Genomic DNA, 15297 nt, shown 5'->3' on the forward strand with positions numbered 1-15297 from the left:
ATTCATGCAGATTCTGTCTCTATGCGCTGTATAAAGTGCTGGGTTCAGCGAGGATGGAGACAGAGCCTCTGGGAGTGGGTACTCGTTGCTTCTTCATGCAGAGATGGAACGCTCGGCATGAAGGTGCATCATGGCCAGCGTACTGCAGGGTCCATAGGTATCTGTGACCTAGGTGAATTACCAGTTAATTTCTAGGAATATGGCATGTTTTCCAGCCTGAGTTCTCCGAGCAGGTCCTCATTCCCCCTCAATGCTTCTTAACTACAAACTGGGACAGTCGCTCTCATAAGAGAGAGTTAATGTTATCATCTGTGACATTTTGATGTAATATCTATTTTATCTGATACAAGGTTGCTTAAAAGATTAAATAATGTGGTGTATAGGAAAATGCGATGCTCAATAGTTTATAATCTTGAACTAATGTTATTACTTTAAATCTTACAAAAAACCTTACACTTACGTTGGGGCTATTAACTTTTCAACTTAATATGGTTGGGGTTTTTAAGCTATCTTTTAAGTAACATAACTTTATTTGAGGGAACTATCTTATTACTGGCACTATATAATAACACTTGTATCAAAGGTCCCCATATTTCATGTCATTATAAAGAATACATATGTCTCATAATTATAAAGAAAACCATTCTGTACAATGTTGGGTTCTTCATTATATCCTGTCATATATATCAGTACATGGTTGTACTTTTCCTTAGCAAATCGAGGTATTTTGGTTTCTATGGAGACCCAGCACTTACTTTTGATTTGCATGGAAGCAAGATCAACTCTCACTTTGCTGAAAGCAGTGTATCCAGCAGATGGGTAGTCATTTTTACATACACAGTCTTGCCTCCTGCTTCCATTGAAGGGGCATTCATAGGGATTTTGAAGTCTGTAACAACATTGGGACATTTGTTAGACCCCCGTGTGGTCAATGATGAACTTAGAAAATATGAAACATAGCTGGGCAGTGGTGGTGTACACTTTTAATCCCAGCACTCGGGAGGCAGGAGAGGTGGATCTGTGAGTTCAAGGCCCGCCTGGTCTACAGAATAGCCACTGCTACATAAACACACACACACACACACACAAAGGTAAAACAGAAGTATTTCTGTTCTTCAACACCATAGTGCCAAAACGCTGAGAAAGAAGCGAATCACCAAGACTAATATGGTAACTTGAATGTAATTAGCCACCTTAATCTCATAGGAAATGGTGATACTTGTAGGTGTGGTTTTGTTGGCGTGGATATGGCCTTATTGGAGGAAATGCATTGCTGTGGGGGAGGGCTTTAAGGTTTTCTGTGTTCAGGATACCACCCAGTGTCTCAGTCAACTTCCTGTTGCCTGCAAGTTCTAGGACTCTCAGCTACCTCTCCAGCTCCATGTCTGCCTGCATCCCACCATGTTCTCTGCCATGACGATAATGGACGAAGCCTCTGCAACTCTAAGCAAGCCCCCTTTCCTTCCAGGAGTTGGTGTGTTCATGGTGTTTCTTCTCGGCAATGAAACCCTAACTAAGACAACTAACATGAAGAATCCTTAGTGAGAAATCCAAAGAATATTACTAAAAAATTGAGATGTAACTATCCCAGTTTTTGTTGCTAAAATTAGTTGGATTTCTATAAAAATAGAAAGGTCTTTAACTTATCCCTTTTGTATTGTCCCACACTCCCCCCTCTTTGTGATTACAGGCTCACACTTGACTAAGGTCCTAATGTGTCTACCTCCTTCTCAATTTCATGTTTTACAGGTGACAATCTCAATGCTGTGCCAAAGACTCAATACCTGAGGGCCCTAACAGTGCACAGAGAGAACAAAGCATCTCATACCTCAGGCCATATATTTCAGAAAAGTTGTCTTCCCCTTTGACAAGTGGTAAATATTCTTTAGGGTTCTCCAGTTGCATGCCCGAGCAATGGATCTACAGGGAATACACAAATCTCTAGAAAACACTTTCCAAAGACAGGATCAAAGTTAAAATCAATTAGAAATGGTTTTCATGGTACCTTCACTGTTCTTCCCCTGATGTTAAGGTCGTAGTCACCATCTTTGGTAATGTTCTTTGTAACTTGGATTTCTTTGCAGGTGGCGAATAATTTACCTTCAAGGATAAAGTCATGTGACACATCAACCCTGAGCAAATCCCAAACAGCATGGACTTGACCCTCAGAATCATTGCTGTGCTCTGAAGGTCTGGCAGTGTGTGGCAGAACATGGCAGCTACATAGATCTAGTTTATCATTTCAGCTGAAACTTAGGGACACTTGATGCTGGGTAGATTTTGGAATCTATTACTTACAGTCATTGGCATAACATTTCTTTTGAGCATCTGGCTTTAAAGGCTTTAAACATAATTCACTGGGCCAACCGTTTTCAGTCCTGCATTCTACTCTTCTCTCCATTATCCCATTTCCACAAGTGACTGAGCACTGTCAACACAGTAAAGTCGGAGGTAAAATAGATAACAAGTAATAAGGCCAGGAAACCCATACTGCCCTCTCCAAGACTAGACTCTTTAAGATCTAAGTGAGGGTCAGTCGTGGTTACAACTATGGAGGATACACAAATATTCCGGGGAAGGGTAGTCACCAGAGTGGAGAAAAAGAATCCTTTAGTGTGAGCCTGCAGCCGTTGTTTCTCAGGTGCTGGTTTCTTGCTATTTATCTCGTACAGTTGTATTATCAGCACATGACAAACATTCAGTAAACATTCCTTTATGAGCCTTATTAAAACTGCCTATGTATACATAGCACACTGCAAATACTTAATAAACGTTAATCTCATTTATTACCATCATTACAGCTACTTAGAGGTTTTCCTTATGATGAATTTACAAAGTAATGTTATTGTATTTCCATTAAGTTGATGAATAGAATGTAGGGTAAATAATACTTATTATAGACATATTAGAGAAAACTACTTCACTTTGCTGATATTTCTGAAGTACCTACATAAAGTCCAAGCCACTATGCATGTTCTCCAAGGACTACAAATGAGCAATATTGCTATCTTCTTATAAGAAAGTTAGAATACAGACAGAAATGATAAGATATTTATACAAAAATCAAATAAAGTGATTTTTTTAGGCAATGGTGTAGAAAATAACTTGGAAGATTTACTTAAAATACACATTACCAGGCATTCCACCTCTGAAAAGCCTTATGCAAAGGGCCTTACATTCAGAATTCTGGACTGACCTTGCTCCATTTCCCCACTTTCCAAGTGGCCACATGCAAACAGCTTTGAATGTCGCATCTGTACACATGAGGAGAAGGTTTCACGGGACATTCTCCGTAGGCTACAGGCTGAAGCTGATGGAATGCATGCTTCTTAGAGGACCGGATCCTGGTGCAGTATGTAATCTTCTGTGGGTTAGTGAACCCGCAGTTACCTGCACACTGAAAAATGCACACTGGTAAGGAAATCGGGAATCCTGGAACTTGCCCAAGGCCTAATATCTGTCAGTTGCTATATATGTATCATGTATATCGGTTCTACATCAACTCAATTGACCGGCTTCATTCACGGTGGGGAAGCCAAGGTGCAAAGACACTTAGGCAGCTTATACAGAGTCACGCCACAAAATACAAAACAGCAAGATTCAGCCTAGATTTTGCCTCTGAGGAGCCTGTGAGGAATGTTTCTTTCCATCCTTGAGCTATTTTATTCTGCCTATCCTGTCCTTATGCCATTCTGACAGTCTTGGGTTTTCACACAATAAAATCTAAAGACTTCAAAGAACTCAGAAATCCATGTGTTCTTTTTTTCACAGGAGCATTTGGATAGGCTGAGTTCCTTACACTTTGCTGTGACTCTTAGGAGCACCTTGCCACATTGGTGTGAAAGCTGGGTAGAATTTTGTGAAAAGATCAATCACAATGTTGTGGCTTGCTGAGTTTCAACAGATGCCAAGTGAACTCAATGGGGGAATAATAATCTCTTCTTTGGTTTATGTTGGGTTTGTAGGGGCAGCCATGTGCAATTATAGATGTAGGTGATGACTTCATATCTTAAATGAAAATAGTCAAAATGTATCAGACCTAAGTAGATGAATTAAAATGATAAGACTTTGAAGAAAATATAAGTGTACATCCTTCTGGCCAAAACTAGGCAGTGATTTTCATAGATGTAAAACCCAAAACCCAAAGAACCATGTTAGCAAAAGGATAATTGACATCAAAATTTAAAATGTGTATAAAGAAGTTGACAAGTATGGGAAACCTAATCAATTAGGGGAGCCTAGAAACCTCTACCCAAACAATGCAGGCTGCTGCCAATGCCCTTGGTTAACCATGAAGGTGAGAACCTATTGCTGAAGATACCACACGACTTGTGGGGATAGTCGAGCTAGAACTGATTTGGAAGCTTCTTCCCTGCGGACAAGATCCCATAGTGTTAGAGAGTAATTAAGTCCTATCCTGCGGGAAAGTCTACGAACCACAACAACAACCAGCAAGACATGCTCAAGGGTGAGACAGTGCCCCACATCTTGGAAGTAACCAGCGGTTGTCGAATTGGTCTTAAGACCCACTTACTAAGTCAGAATTCATGTCCTGATACCAGGTAAGTAGTAACTACTAGTAAACTAGTCACTACTAGTAAAGTAGTGAACTACCTACAACTGGTAAAGTCATAAATCCAGGGGATAACCTACTTTCTTGAACCAGCTTAATTCCCAACAGTATTCTAAATCCCTCTTTTGCATCCACAGATAAGAGTAACTCTAATCTCTCATCAAGAAGGCTTCTTTTTTTTGTCAGGGTGTTTCAGGACAGCAAAAGGGAAAGAAGCTAACGACACCTTACCTGAGTTGAGTCTCCCGTCACCACCATATACTTGCAGAGAGGGTTCCTGCACTTTTTGAATGAAAGAGGTTTCCTTAAAGGATCGCAGAAACTTTCATTCACTTGGATGTTTTGTTCATCTGTGCATTTCACTAGACGGTAGGTCTCCTTTTTCTTACAGGATGATGAACACTGGAAGTGCGATGAGAAAAACCAGTAACCGTTTCCTAGGTTCAGTGTCTTTGCAAGTTTGCTTGTTGAGACATGGGTATAGTGGTGCATAATTGCAAAGTCAGAACTCCAGAGGGGCGGTGGGAGGAGCAGGAGTTCCAGAGCAACCAAGGCTACTGGAGCCACTGCCTCAAAATAAGTGGGTAGGGGAAGACAGGACAGAAAATAAAAGGGAAGAAGAGGGAGAAGGAGAGAAGAGGAGAGGGAGGGGAGGGGAGAAAAGAAGACAGGAAAGGGGAGGGGAGAGGACAGGAAAGAGGAGGAGAGGGGAAAGGAGGGGAGGGGAGAGGACAGGAAAGAGGAGGAGAGGGGAAAGGAGGGGAGGGGAGAAGAGGAAGGGAGAGCAAACCAGATGGCTCAGAAGATAAAGTAATTGAGTGTAAGAAGCCTGGCAACTTGAATTTAACACTAAGAATCCACACAAGGTCCTCTGACCCCCACACATGTGCCAAAACAAACACGCAGCAGCTTTTACACATCCTCACATCATACACACACACACATTCATACACACACACAAGATGATAATAATAAAGTTTTTAAAAAGTAAGAAGCAATGGAAAAGACAAAGCTCATGTTGCCACTCACATCTAGCCAGGCTCCAGTTGTCCACTCGTACTTCCTGCAGTCCTGGTGCCAGCACTGCTGATGCTGCTGAGGCCGGGTAGCTGGATCGCACATGTCTTCAGCCACTGGACCTGTGCCTCTCAATCTGCAGTACACCTCCCTCCACTGCAGCCCCGAGCCACAGGTCACAGAACACTACAAGGGAGCCCAGAGGATCTGAACAATGTAGCTAGCAAACACCAAATCGCATATCAACAACAAAAGAGAACATTGCACATTTTCTTATTTGTGGTGAACCTGTCCTGATATTGTATCATACATTAGAGAGAAAATCACTAAGAAGAGTGTGTTTACCATTTTCTTATCTAGAGAGTCTATTTAAATACATAGTTTTTTTAAGCTGTTATTCACAAAGTATTTCAAGTTTTCTGGAAACTGTCAACTGAATTAGGGTATACTAGATGGCATCCCAGTGTGGCAAACCTTGGCTGAGTTAAACATATTTAATGTCTACACAAGGCTATCATATTGTTCTAAATGAGACTGAAATTCTATTACCATGCTAATTATTTTCCATTAAACAATAATTTCTAAGACTTTTGTTATATTGATATTTTTATGTGCAACACCCATTATAATTTGAACCTGTTGGAGGTCTAAATATTTGCTAAGCTCTTGAGTCTTGATTATATTTCTATGAGCAGCATTCTGGAAAAGCTTGAATAAATGATAAATTTAGACAACCTTGTCTTGGTCCTTCAGTTCTCATTTTTTTTTTTTTAGCATTACTAATGAGAATTTGTTTCTGTCCGTATTTCTACAAACACTTCATCCATTCAGTCGCTCAGAGATTCTCTAAGCCTGGAGTTCTCACATCATCTCTCTGCTCTTCTTCCCCAGTGCTCACCGGGATTGCCCTACCTCAGACACAGCAGTGCAACCTTTACTATGCATGCCTCCAGGCTCCCCCTGCCCTGCACTGGTACCCAGTACCAAATTCACACCCTCACTTTGGTACTTGTTAAGGTAACATCATCATCACCTGCCACTTTCCCTCCTCATCTGAGCTGCGATTCATATGACCTATAGGAGGCTCCCAAATAACAGACATTTGTATCTCACAGGTGGAAAGCTCATAATAAAAGCACCGGGATGTTTAATGTCTGTAAAATGGAGCTTTCTAAGGCCCCTTTCACATGGAAATAATATTAAGTACAGGGGTTCTACCCTCACGACCCACTTCCCAAAATCCTTATGTCCAACAACATTACTTGTAGGGGCAGGATTTTAACATATGCATTTGGGGGGAACAGAAACTTTTAGCTTGATGAAGGACAGTTGAAGCTTTGCTCTCTCTCTCTTGAGCCCTCACTGACTTGCCTCCTAGCAATGGAGACTTGGCCAGTTTTCAGCTCTGGGATGTCAGGTGTTCCCAGATCCAGCTATATCTAAAAGCAGATAGTAACAATAACAGAGAACTTTAAGTCAATATTAGCAAAACACGAAGAAGGTTGAAGGATGTTTATTAATCATGCTTTTGGTTGTCTTTGTCCCCTGTTATTCCAGAAAGGATTTGTGGTCACATAGAGTAATGTTTGAAGACTCATTGGTATTCTCAACAGAGATAATATAAGAAAGAAATACCTAGTGTTTTTCAAGCTCCCTATTTTGAAATTTCAAGCACCCCATGACATCTAACCCCATATGTTCTACTTCAAGATACGTTTTGTAATAAGAAAAATATTTAAATCCCACCAACCCTAAGATCTGAACTTAACAAGTGGCTCAGATCACTCTCACAGACCACAGCGGCTTTTCACCTGAGTGGCTGCCGAGTCAAACTCCAAAGACACATTCTTTCTTCTCACTTCTGAATACCGTGCATATTTCTTCCATTTACGTTGACCTACAGGGCATACATAGGCTATTGAATTCTGCCAACTCACTAAATGTGTTCACCAGAAAGTCATCTGGCTCTTGGTATGGAGGTAACAACGTATGCTTTGTAGCATGTGTAATACTAGGTAGACAGACATATCAAGATGCAGTCTGTCTCATCTGAACAATTTACAAAAAATGACTAGCCTATAAAGTAGTCCTGTTTTGTAGTTATAAAAACCTACTGACAATCTTAGAAATGTAAATTGTATTTGGATAAGATCCTTACTGTAACCTTGAAGGAGAATCCTTGGAAAAACTTTGTTTACAAAGCACTTCTAAGCAAGAAGTTCTACCAAACAAATAATATTTCTTTTAAGTCAAGAAAACACAGAGTTTGTTTGGTTTTGTCTTTTGATCACAGTGCAGCTTAGAAAAAAATTTATGGAGGCTTTAAATAGCTATATTAGAATATAGAATACTATATTCTTAACATGGACATCTTCCCTAAAGTGAATATGCCCAGAGATGCCATAAAAAGAATTTACTCCCCAGTATTGTTTTCTACATCAAATTTTGTCTAATTGAATAAATTATACTTTTTAAATGTCCTACCTTAGTCTTATATATTTGGTGAAGATTATTATTATGTACAGAGTGACTCAGAATAGAAATATTGAATTTGCTTGTCTCTTTTACTTTCCTCCCACAGTGTGTCTGTCACTCAGTAGGCTCTCTCAATTCTTCTGTCTAACAAGTAGCTACTGAATCTTTATCATGACCACCTTGTTCTGAGGCTTGAATGGAATAGAATGAGACCCTTTTAATAGCTCTCTAAATTGTCCAGCATATTGGCCCTGATCAAGAGGAGATGAGTAATTAAACTCAGGGTTCCATCACCATCTTTTCTCAGACCTACAATGGCTTCCCTAGGTATATGGTGGCCATCATCTACGTCCTTATAGTGTGAGCTAAGATATGAGTGTCTCTTAATATTTCGTATGACTTCCTATTGTCTTTAACATGTAAGTCTGAACCCTGCCCCATGCTTACTTCTGTAGCACTATCTCAGGCTACTATCTTGTCTCTCTCAAAGACAATGGATATGCTGTTTACCAAGCACCTTACTTCACACGTGGCCAAATTTCTTTTATTTTGAACGTGGTGACTTAGTTATCAAAGGATTTGCTATCAAATTTAGCTATCAAAGTGTAATCTTCATTGATTACACTTGTCACATTGTGGTTTTGTTACATCTGGAGGACTAGTATGTCTCTGTGCAGAAAAAGAGCAGATTAGCTCTCCTAAAGAGGGCGAAACACTAAAAAGGCACAACCACATTTGGACAACCAAATCCACAGATATTTCCCATATACATTGCACAACTCTCAAGTTGAGCTCAGGTAGGACCAAGGGGTGTGGCTGTGAAGTAGGAAAATGATTTACTCTTCTGGGTCACCAACATTCCTGTGGGTCCCAAATATCTTTGGGATGATTGCATCACAGGGAGTCTTTTTTGGCCTTTGACTATCTGCCCCACCAAAGCAAACACATCATCTTTCCAAGGTGGCTTGACTTATGCTAAAAATGAAACAACGCAAGCTCTCCTAAAGGAATAGGCTTCAGCGGCAAGGATGAATGTTAACACCAAGAAAGATACAGACGACCTGTACAGAATCTGCCTTCTTTTTACATTGTTTTCCTTTGTAACTGAAATTAGCTCCATTCATCTACACCATCCCAAGTCTCTGTCAGAAACAAATGGCCACTTGCGTGGTTCTTACTGTTCGATTGATTCCACAAAAAATACTCTTATGAAACTATTGTTTCAGGCTATCCTCACACTATAAATAGTAATGTGTTCTACACATATATACTTTCAGAGGGATGCACAAGATAATCACTGGTTGCTTCTCTGTCCCAATTGCATAAACTGTAGCATTGTTTTAATATAATTATTCTAAAATAATATAATTGTAAAATAATAATCATTTTGATTGCCACTTTGAATGAGACCGCAGCTCCAAAGACACATTTGGAAAATTGCTGACAAGATTAGTTCAAATGACTTAGAAAGGAGTACCTTTCATTGGTTATCTGATAATGTTCCTAGTGTATTTAGTGGTGTATGCTAATTACTGCTGCTTAACAGTGACAAACGTTGAAATACAAGATCATTTGTGTCTGCTTTCCAGATGTGTGGCTTTAGAGGCAACTTGAATACTTGACTCATTAAAACAAACAAATGAATTGACCACCCCAGTACACATATGCTCTCCTAGAAACAAGACCTTTTTTTTTTTTATTTGTGTTTAGGGAATCCCAGCTTTGCTTGTGAACCCCACCCTGAGCAGACTCCTCAATGTGGCAGGTCCCATATATGATACTGAGTGTTATCCACATGGACAGTGTCTGTGCCTAGGGGAAAAATTCCTGAATTTTTATCTCCCTTGGTCAGGGCCAACCTAGTAAACAATTTAGGAAGACAATAGAATAATCTTATTCTACTCTTTTCACTTCAGAGATCAGTTAAATATCACCAAGTTCCCAGCAGAACAATCTTTTGCAGAAGCTGCCTGTTCTGTGGTGAAACTAGAGGACTTTTTTCTCAGTATCAATGAGATGACATGGTACCCCTCAAACACCAACTGTCCATCAAAAAACTATGTGTGTGTGTGGGGGGGGGGGACTGGAGAGATGGCTCAGAGGTTAAGAGCACTGCCTGCTCTTCCAAAGGTCCTGAGTTCAATTCCCAGCAACCACATAGTGGCTCACAACCATCTGTAATGGGGTCTGGTGCCCTCTTCTGGCCTGTAGGCATACACACAGACAGAATATTGTATACATAATAAGTAAGTAAATAAATAAACAAATAAATAAATAACTATATTGGTATGGGGTTCTTGTACCGGAATATGCTGAAGCATACATTCACTTTTCTTTCAAAATTGAGTTGTCAGCCTGGACCTCATGTGTTCATCCATTTCTTTTGGCTGAGTTTTCTTAGTCCTTCCAAAGATCTCAATCCTCACTTGTTCACCTCTAGTTGCAATTATGCCTGTAATTTACTATCTGTCTCTCCAGCATGCCATCTTTTTTTTTTTGTTTTGTTTTGTTTTTTCGAGACAGGGTTTCTCTGTGGCTTTGGAGCCTCTCCTGGAACTAGCTCTGTAGACCAGGCTGGTCTCGAACTCACAGAGATCCGCCTACCTCTGCCTCCCGAGTGCTGGGATTAAAGGCGTGCGCCACCACCGCCCGGCTCCAGCATGCTATCTTAATTCCAAGATTCCGAGATGGAAACAAGGTCAGTATTAATACATCACGGGATATACTTTGTTGTTAGATAACCAAGATGATGCCAGTGGCCATGAGCCCTATGCTCACTAGCAAACTTGCCTGTAAAAATGTAACCTCAAAATAAAATTGAGAAACTAAATTATTTTACCAGTAGATTTAGGCAAATGCAACAATGCTATATAATATTGAGCACAGTGCAGAACATTCTGTAATAAAAGATATTATAAAGAAGTCAAACTAAAATGTAAATATAGATATGTAGAAATGATGTAGAGATGGAAAAGGAGAAGGAATGAAGATAGGAGATAGATAGATAGATAGATAGATAGATAGATAGTAGTTAGATGATAGATAGATGATAGATAGATAGATAGATAGATAGATGATAGATGATTGATAGATAGATACATAGATACATAGATAGATAATAGGTAGATAGATAGATAGAATGTAGATAGATGATAGATAGGTAGATAGATAGATGATAGATAGATAGATAGATAGATGATAGATAGATAGAATGTAGATAGATGATAGATAGATAATAGGTAGATAGATAGTGTGTAGATAGATGATAGATAGATAGATGATAGATAGATAGATAGATAGATAGATAGATAGATAGATAGATAGATAGATAGATCATGTGATAGTTGAAAACGCCACATACCTCCTTCCATCTATTAGCTTTCCATGAAGGGCACCGTCCCGATCTACAAGCTTTGTGAGTTCGAGGTTTCTGCAGATGACTGCAATGTTTTTCTTCTAATTTTCTTTGGAGTTGATCAATGCAAAGGACCTCCCGGTACTTTACACCTTTACCACAAGAAGCTGAACACTACAGAAGATATACAGATACACTCAATGTATAATGTATTTTTATTATCTTATCTCCAAAAGTACAAAATGAAGTAAGAAAAACCCTATTGCTTCAACATTTTTGTTACCCAATGGCCTAATATTTCCAGTTATTGAGAATTCGAAATTTACCAATGAAAATTAATTCATATTGGCATTATAAAGCAGCCATTCCTTCCACAAAAGTACTGACTATCTAAACTGTACTAACCATAAACTCTGGCACATAAAGATTTAGATTTACTAAAGTTAAAGACTGTCTTTAACTAGCTGAATGTCATGCCCAAACCTGTAATCTGGCTTGTACATAGGGTCACCATCTTGTACATATGTACTATCATACTTTTACACTAAGATCTGATCTTTCTCCATAAAAACAAAATGTCCCCATGATCACTCAGCATTGTGAGCCAACTGAGAAAGCAGCTTTATTTTCTTCATACATTATTTCTGTATTTTGCACATCTCCGTACTAGCAGTCACCCGAAAGAGACAACAAAAGCTTTGAAAATATAATTCCAGGCATGAGTCCAGTGCAGTGTGGTAGACAGCTTGGGCTTTGTCACAGAACACTGCCTTAATGTCAGTTTCTTCCCCTTGGGAAGAGAGGCTAAAACACCATTCCTATAAACTCCCCATAAGATCCACATAAGAGGAATATGGATTGTCCAACATAGTTCTATTACCCATGTGGATCCTTATGAAATATTAGATATATTAGATTCCTCTTTTGCCATTCTTCTTTCTGAGTTCCCTGAGATGCTCCTGATAACTTTAGCATGATAGATGGACCAGGGAAAAGTCAAGCAAGGTAGACACGGGTCCTAGACAACTCTTATTGCATCAGTATGGAAGGAGTGTCTATCATCAGCCCTCCAACTTATACAGTAAAACAGTCTTTTAAAAGAGTGGACATTTGATTCATTTAGAAATATGTAATATGTGATAATGTTAGATATTGTATTCTCTATATATTTATAACGTGGACACGCACATGCATGCACATACACACACATATAATTAAAGAGGTTGGAGAGATGGCTTAGCAATTAGGACTGTTCAATCATGCAGAATATTACAAGTATTTTTGAGAATAATCAGCTCCTTTACAAAACAATTTCAACAGGAGAAAAGAGATTGAATGTGAGACTTCAGTTTAGTCTGGAATGCAGACTCACATGGCATGAACCAAAAAGCCACTCTTCAGAAAACAGAACAGTTTTCTATTCATTTCCTACTTTTTTTATTCCACCTCATTTTAATTTACTGGAGTTATCTAAACTATGATTAGTTAATTCAAACCATCACTATACACACCCTAAATGTAAACCAATTTTATAAACCAATTTCATAAGAAATTTTTATTTTTATAAAAGTAAATTAATAAATATAACTTAAAGTATATTTCTTATTTGTTCAAGAAATGGCAATACCACTCTTTTGCCTTTAATTCATTCTCTTCTTACATTATGAAACACCCAGTTTTAATCAATACTCTCTTTTCAAATATTGTATTACACAACTTGTCATCACGGTTTTTATGGGTTTTTTCACTTCACTTTATGTGTAAGGGTGTTTTAACTTCATATATGCTTGTGTACCACATGTGTGCAGTGCCTGCAGAGGCCAGAAATGGGCATTAGATGCTCTGAGACTAGAGCTAGAGATGGTTGTGAGCTGCCTTAGGCATTAAGGATCAGCCAGTGCACTTAACTGCTGAGCCATCTCTCCAACTTCATGATCATGAAAATTCAAGGTACAATAATATTTCTCACCCTTTTGTTGATGTTTTATTTTTTAAATTTCATTTTACATTTCATCCATAGTTCTCTCTCTCTCCTCCCACCCCTGCCTCCTCCCCCCCCCCAAGACCATTCCCATCCACTCCTCCCAAGAGGTAAAGGCTCCCATGGGAAATCAACAAAGTCTGTCACATAAAGTTGGTCCTCACTCTTTAATGTTAAAGAATGCTCATTATTTTCTTTCTTAGATTAACTATCGCAAGTTCTTTTACTTCTCTAAAGGCTTCAAATTTGTCTATACACACAGATAAGTGTGTGCTAGCTCATACACACACACACACACACACACACACACACACACACAGATACTCCTCTAAGCTACAAAAACTACAGAACCAAAGATTTGCAAAGTAATTTATGCTTTGGATGGACTTAAAATAAAACTCTTTCTTTTGAGTTCTGAACAAATACAGATCTGTTTTCCCCCCAAGTTCTGAGGAAGAGTAACTGCAGCATTTTATCACGTCTGATGAATGCCATGTGGGGATTTCTCTAAAGTAAAAGAGAAGATGCTATGCAAAGCATTATGTTTTCATTGGAAAGAGGTGGCGACACCATAAACAATAGTGAAACGTTACTCCCTTCTTCACCCAAACCACACTGCGTTCTGGGATGGGAAAACTGCACGAAGTCGTCCATCTCACAGAAACCCACAAAACACAGCGATTGTTTCCTCTGGTGCCACAGAAAGATCTGCTCTTTTCTCTCAACTTCTAAGACACTGATATCTGATTATTCCCTTGGAATTATATTAATGCCATAAAGCTCCTGTCTCGCATTCTTGTCGATGATATCTTCTTAAAAGTCACCTGCATATCCTACAGTCTTTCAAAACTTGAGTATTGCTCATTCAGGACCATGGCTGCCATGGTCATTCCTCATCCATGTCTACAGCATACTTTGATCACACCTACCATTCGCCTCTACTGTCATCTCCTTCTCCATCTCAATTCCCTTCCTCTCCTCTAATGGATGAAGATGGTTCATAATCACAAGAACACAAGCTGCTTCCTACACAACAATGGCAAATAAGCATCAAGTATTCAAAATCAATGTTGTTTACAAATGAGTTGAATAAAAATTTCTATTAAAAACAAAACAGGCCATTTGAAGGAAATGCACAGCTTGCATGTGATAAAACGGAGCCACTCCAGGCCTTCAGGTGACCTGAAGCTTCCTAATCCGGGAGAATGCAGCCTATACTGATAGGAATTAACTCTAGAACAGGAATATTCTATTGATGGAGGAGGGTCATATGTCTATTGGTTAATAATAAAAAAAAACTGCCTTGGCCCTTTTGATAGGACAAGAGCTTAAATAGGCGGAGTAGAAAAAACAGAATGCTGGGGGGAAAAAGCCAAGTCAGACAGTCGCCATGATGCTCCGACCCCAGACAGATGTAGGCTACAATCCTTCCTGGTAAGACACCATCTCATGGGGTTACACAGATTATTAAAAATGGGTTAATCAAGATGTGAGAGTTAGTCAATAAGAGGCTGGAACTAATGGGCCAGGCAGTGTTCAAAACAGTAATATTCTATACTGAGAAGAATTAACTCTAGAACAGGTATAGTCTTCCTTTTACAAAATTGTTGCAAGGAATAATAGAATAAGGTTATTTGTTATTTCAGTACAGATGATAGAAAAATCAACTGCTCAATTCTGGAGACTTTTTGACTAGTTTTAAAACCATAAACTGCTGAATAAAATCAAATGAGGAGGTAGGGTTTGCTTTGATCTAACACGTGAGAGCCTTTGCTTCTTCAGATGTTTATAAACTTACTTAATCCAGAACTGTTTCCTTTCAGACAGTTGTACAAAGCATACTGACATTGGGAGAATTAGTATGCATACTAGCTAGTGCTAACACAACAGCCCTAA

The 15297-nt window shown here is 39.1% G+C and overlaps 1 protein-coding gene across 1 annotated transcript in view; it reads right to left on the reverse strand.

Annotated features, from left to right (window-relative positions):
• Positions 1–15297, reverse strand: part of Adamts20 (ADAM metallopeptidase with thrombospondin type 1 motif 20) — a 116216-nt gene that overhangs the window by 12459 nt on the left and 88460 nt on the right. Inside the window, exons 29-36 of the mRNA XM_041642648.1 lie at positions 11427–11594; positions 5603–5776; positions 4805–4975; positions 3197–3397; positions 2299–2428; positions 2006–2100; positions 1829–1920; positions 756–889 (exon numbers count right to left, since the gene is read on the reverse strand). Of these exons, the coding sequence (XP_041498582.1) occupies positions 756–889; positions 1829–1920; positions 2006–2100; positions 2299–2428; positions 3197–3397; positions 4805–4975; positions 5603–5776; positions 11427–11594 (1165 nt within the window). The remainder of the gene's footprint in view (positions 1–755; positions 890–1828; positions 1921–2005; positions 2101–2298; positions 2429–3196; positions 3398–4804; positions 4976–5602; positions 5777–11426; positions 11595–15297) is intronic.

The sequence above is a fragment of the Microtus oregoni genome, unplaced genomic scaffold (assembly GCF_018167655.1).
Source record: "Microtus oregoni isolate MIOR12 unplaced genomic scaffold, Mior012 000077F_ref0000221, whole genome shotgun sequence".
Taxonomy (NCBI): domain Eukaryota; kingdom Metazoa; phylum Chordata; class Mammalia; order Rodentia; family Cricetidae; genus Microtus; species Microtus oregoni.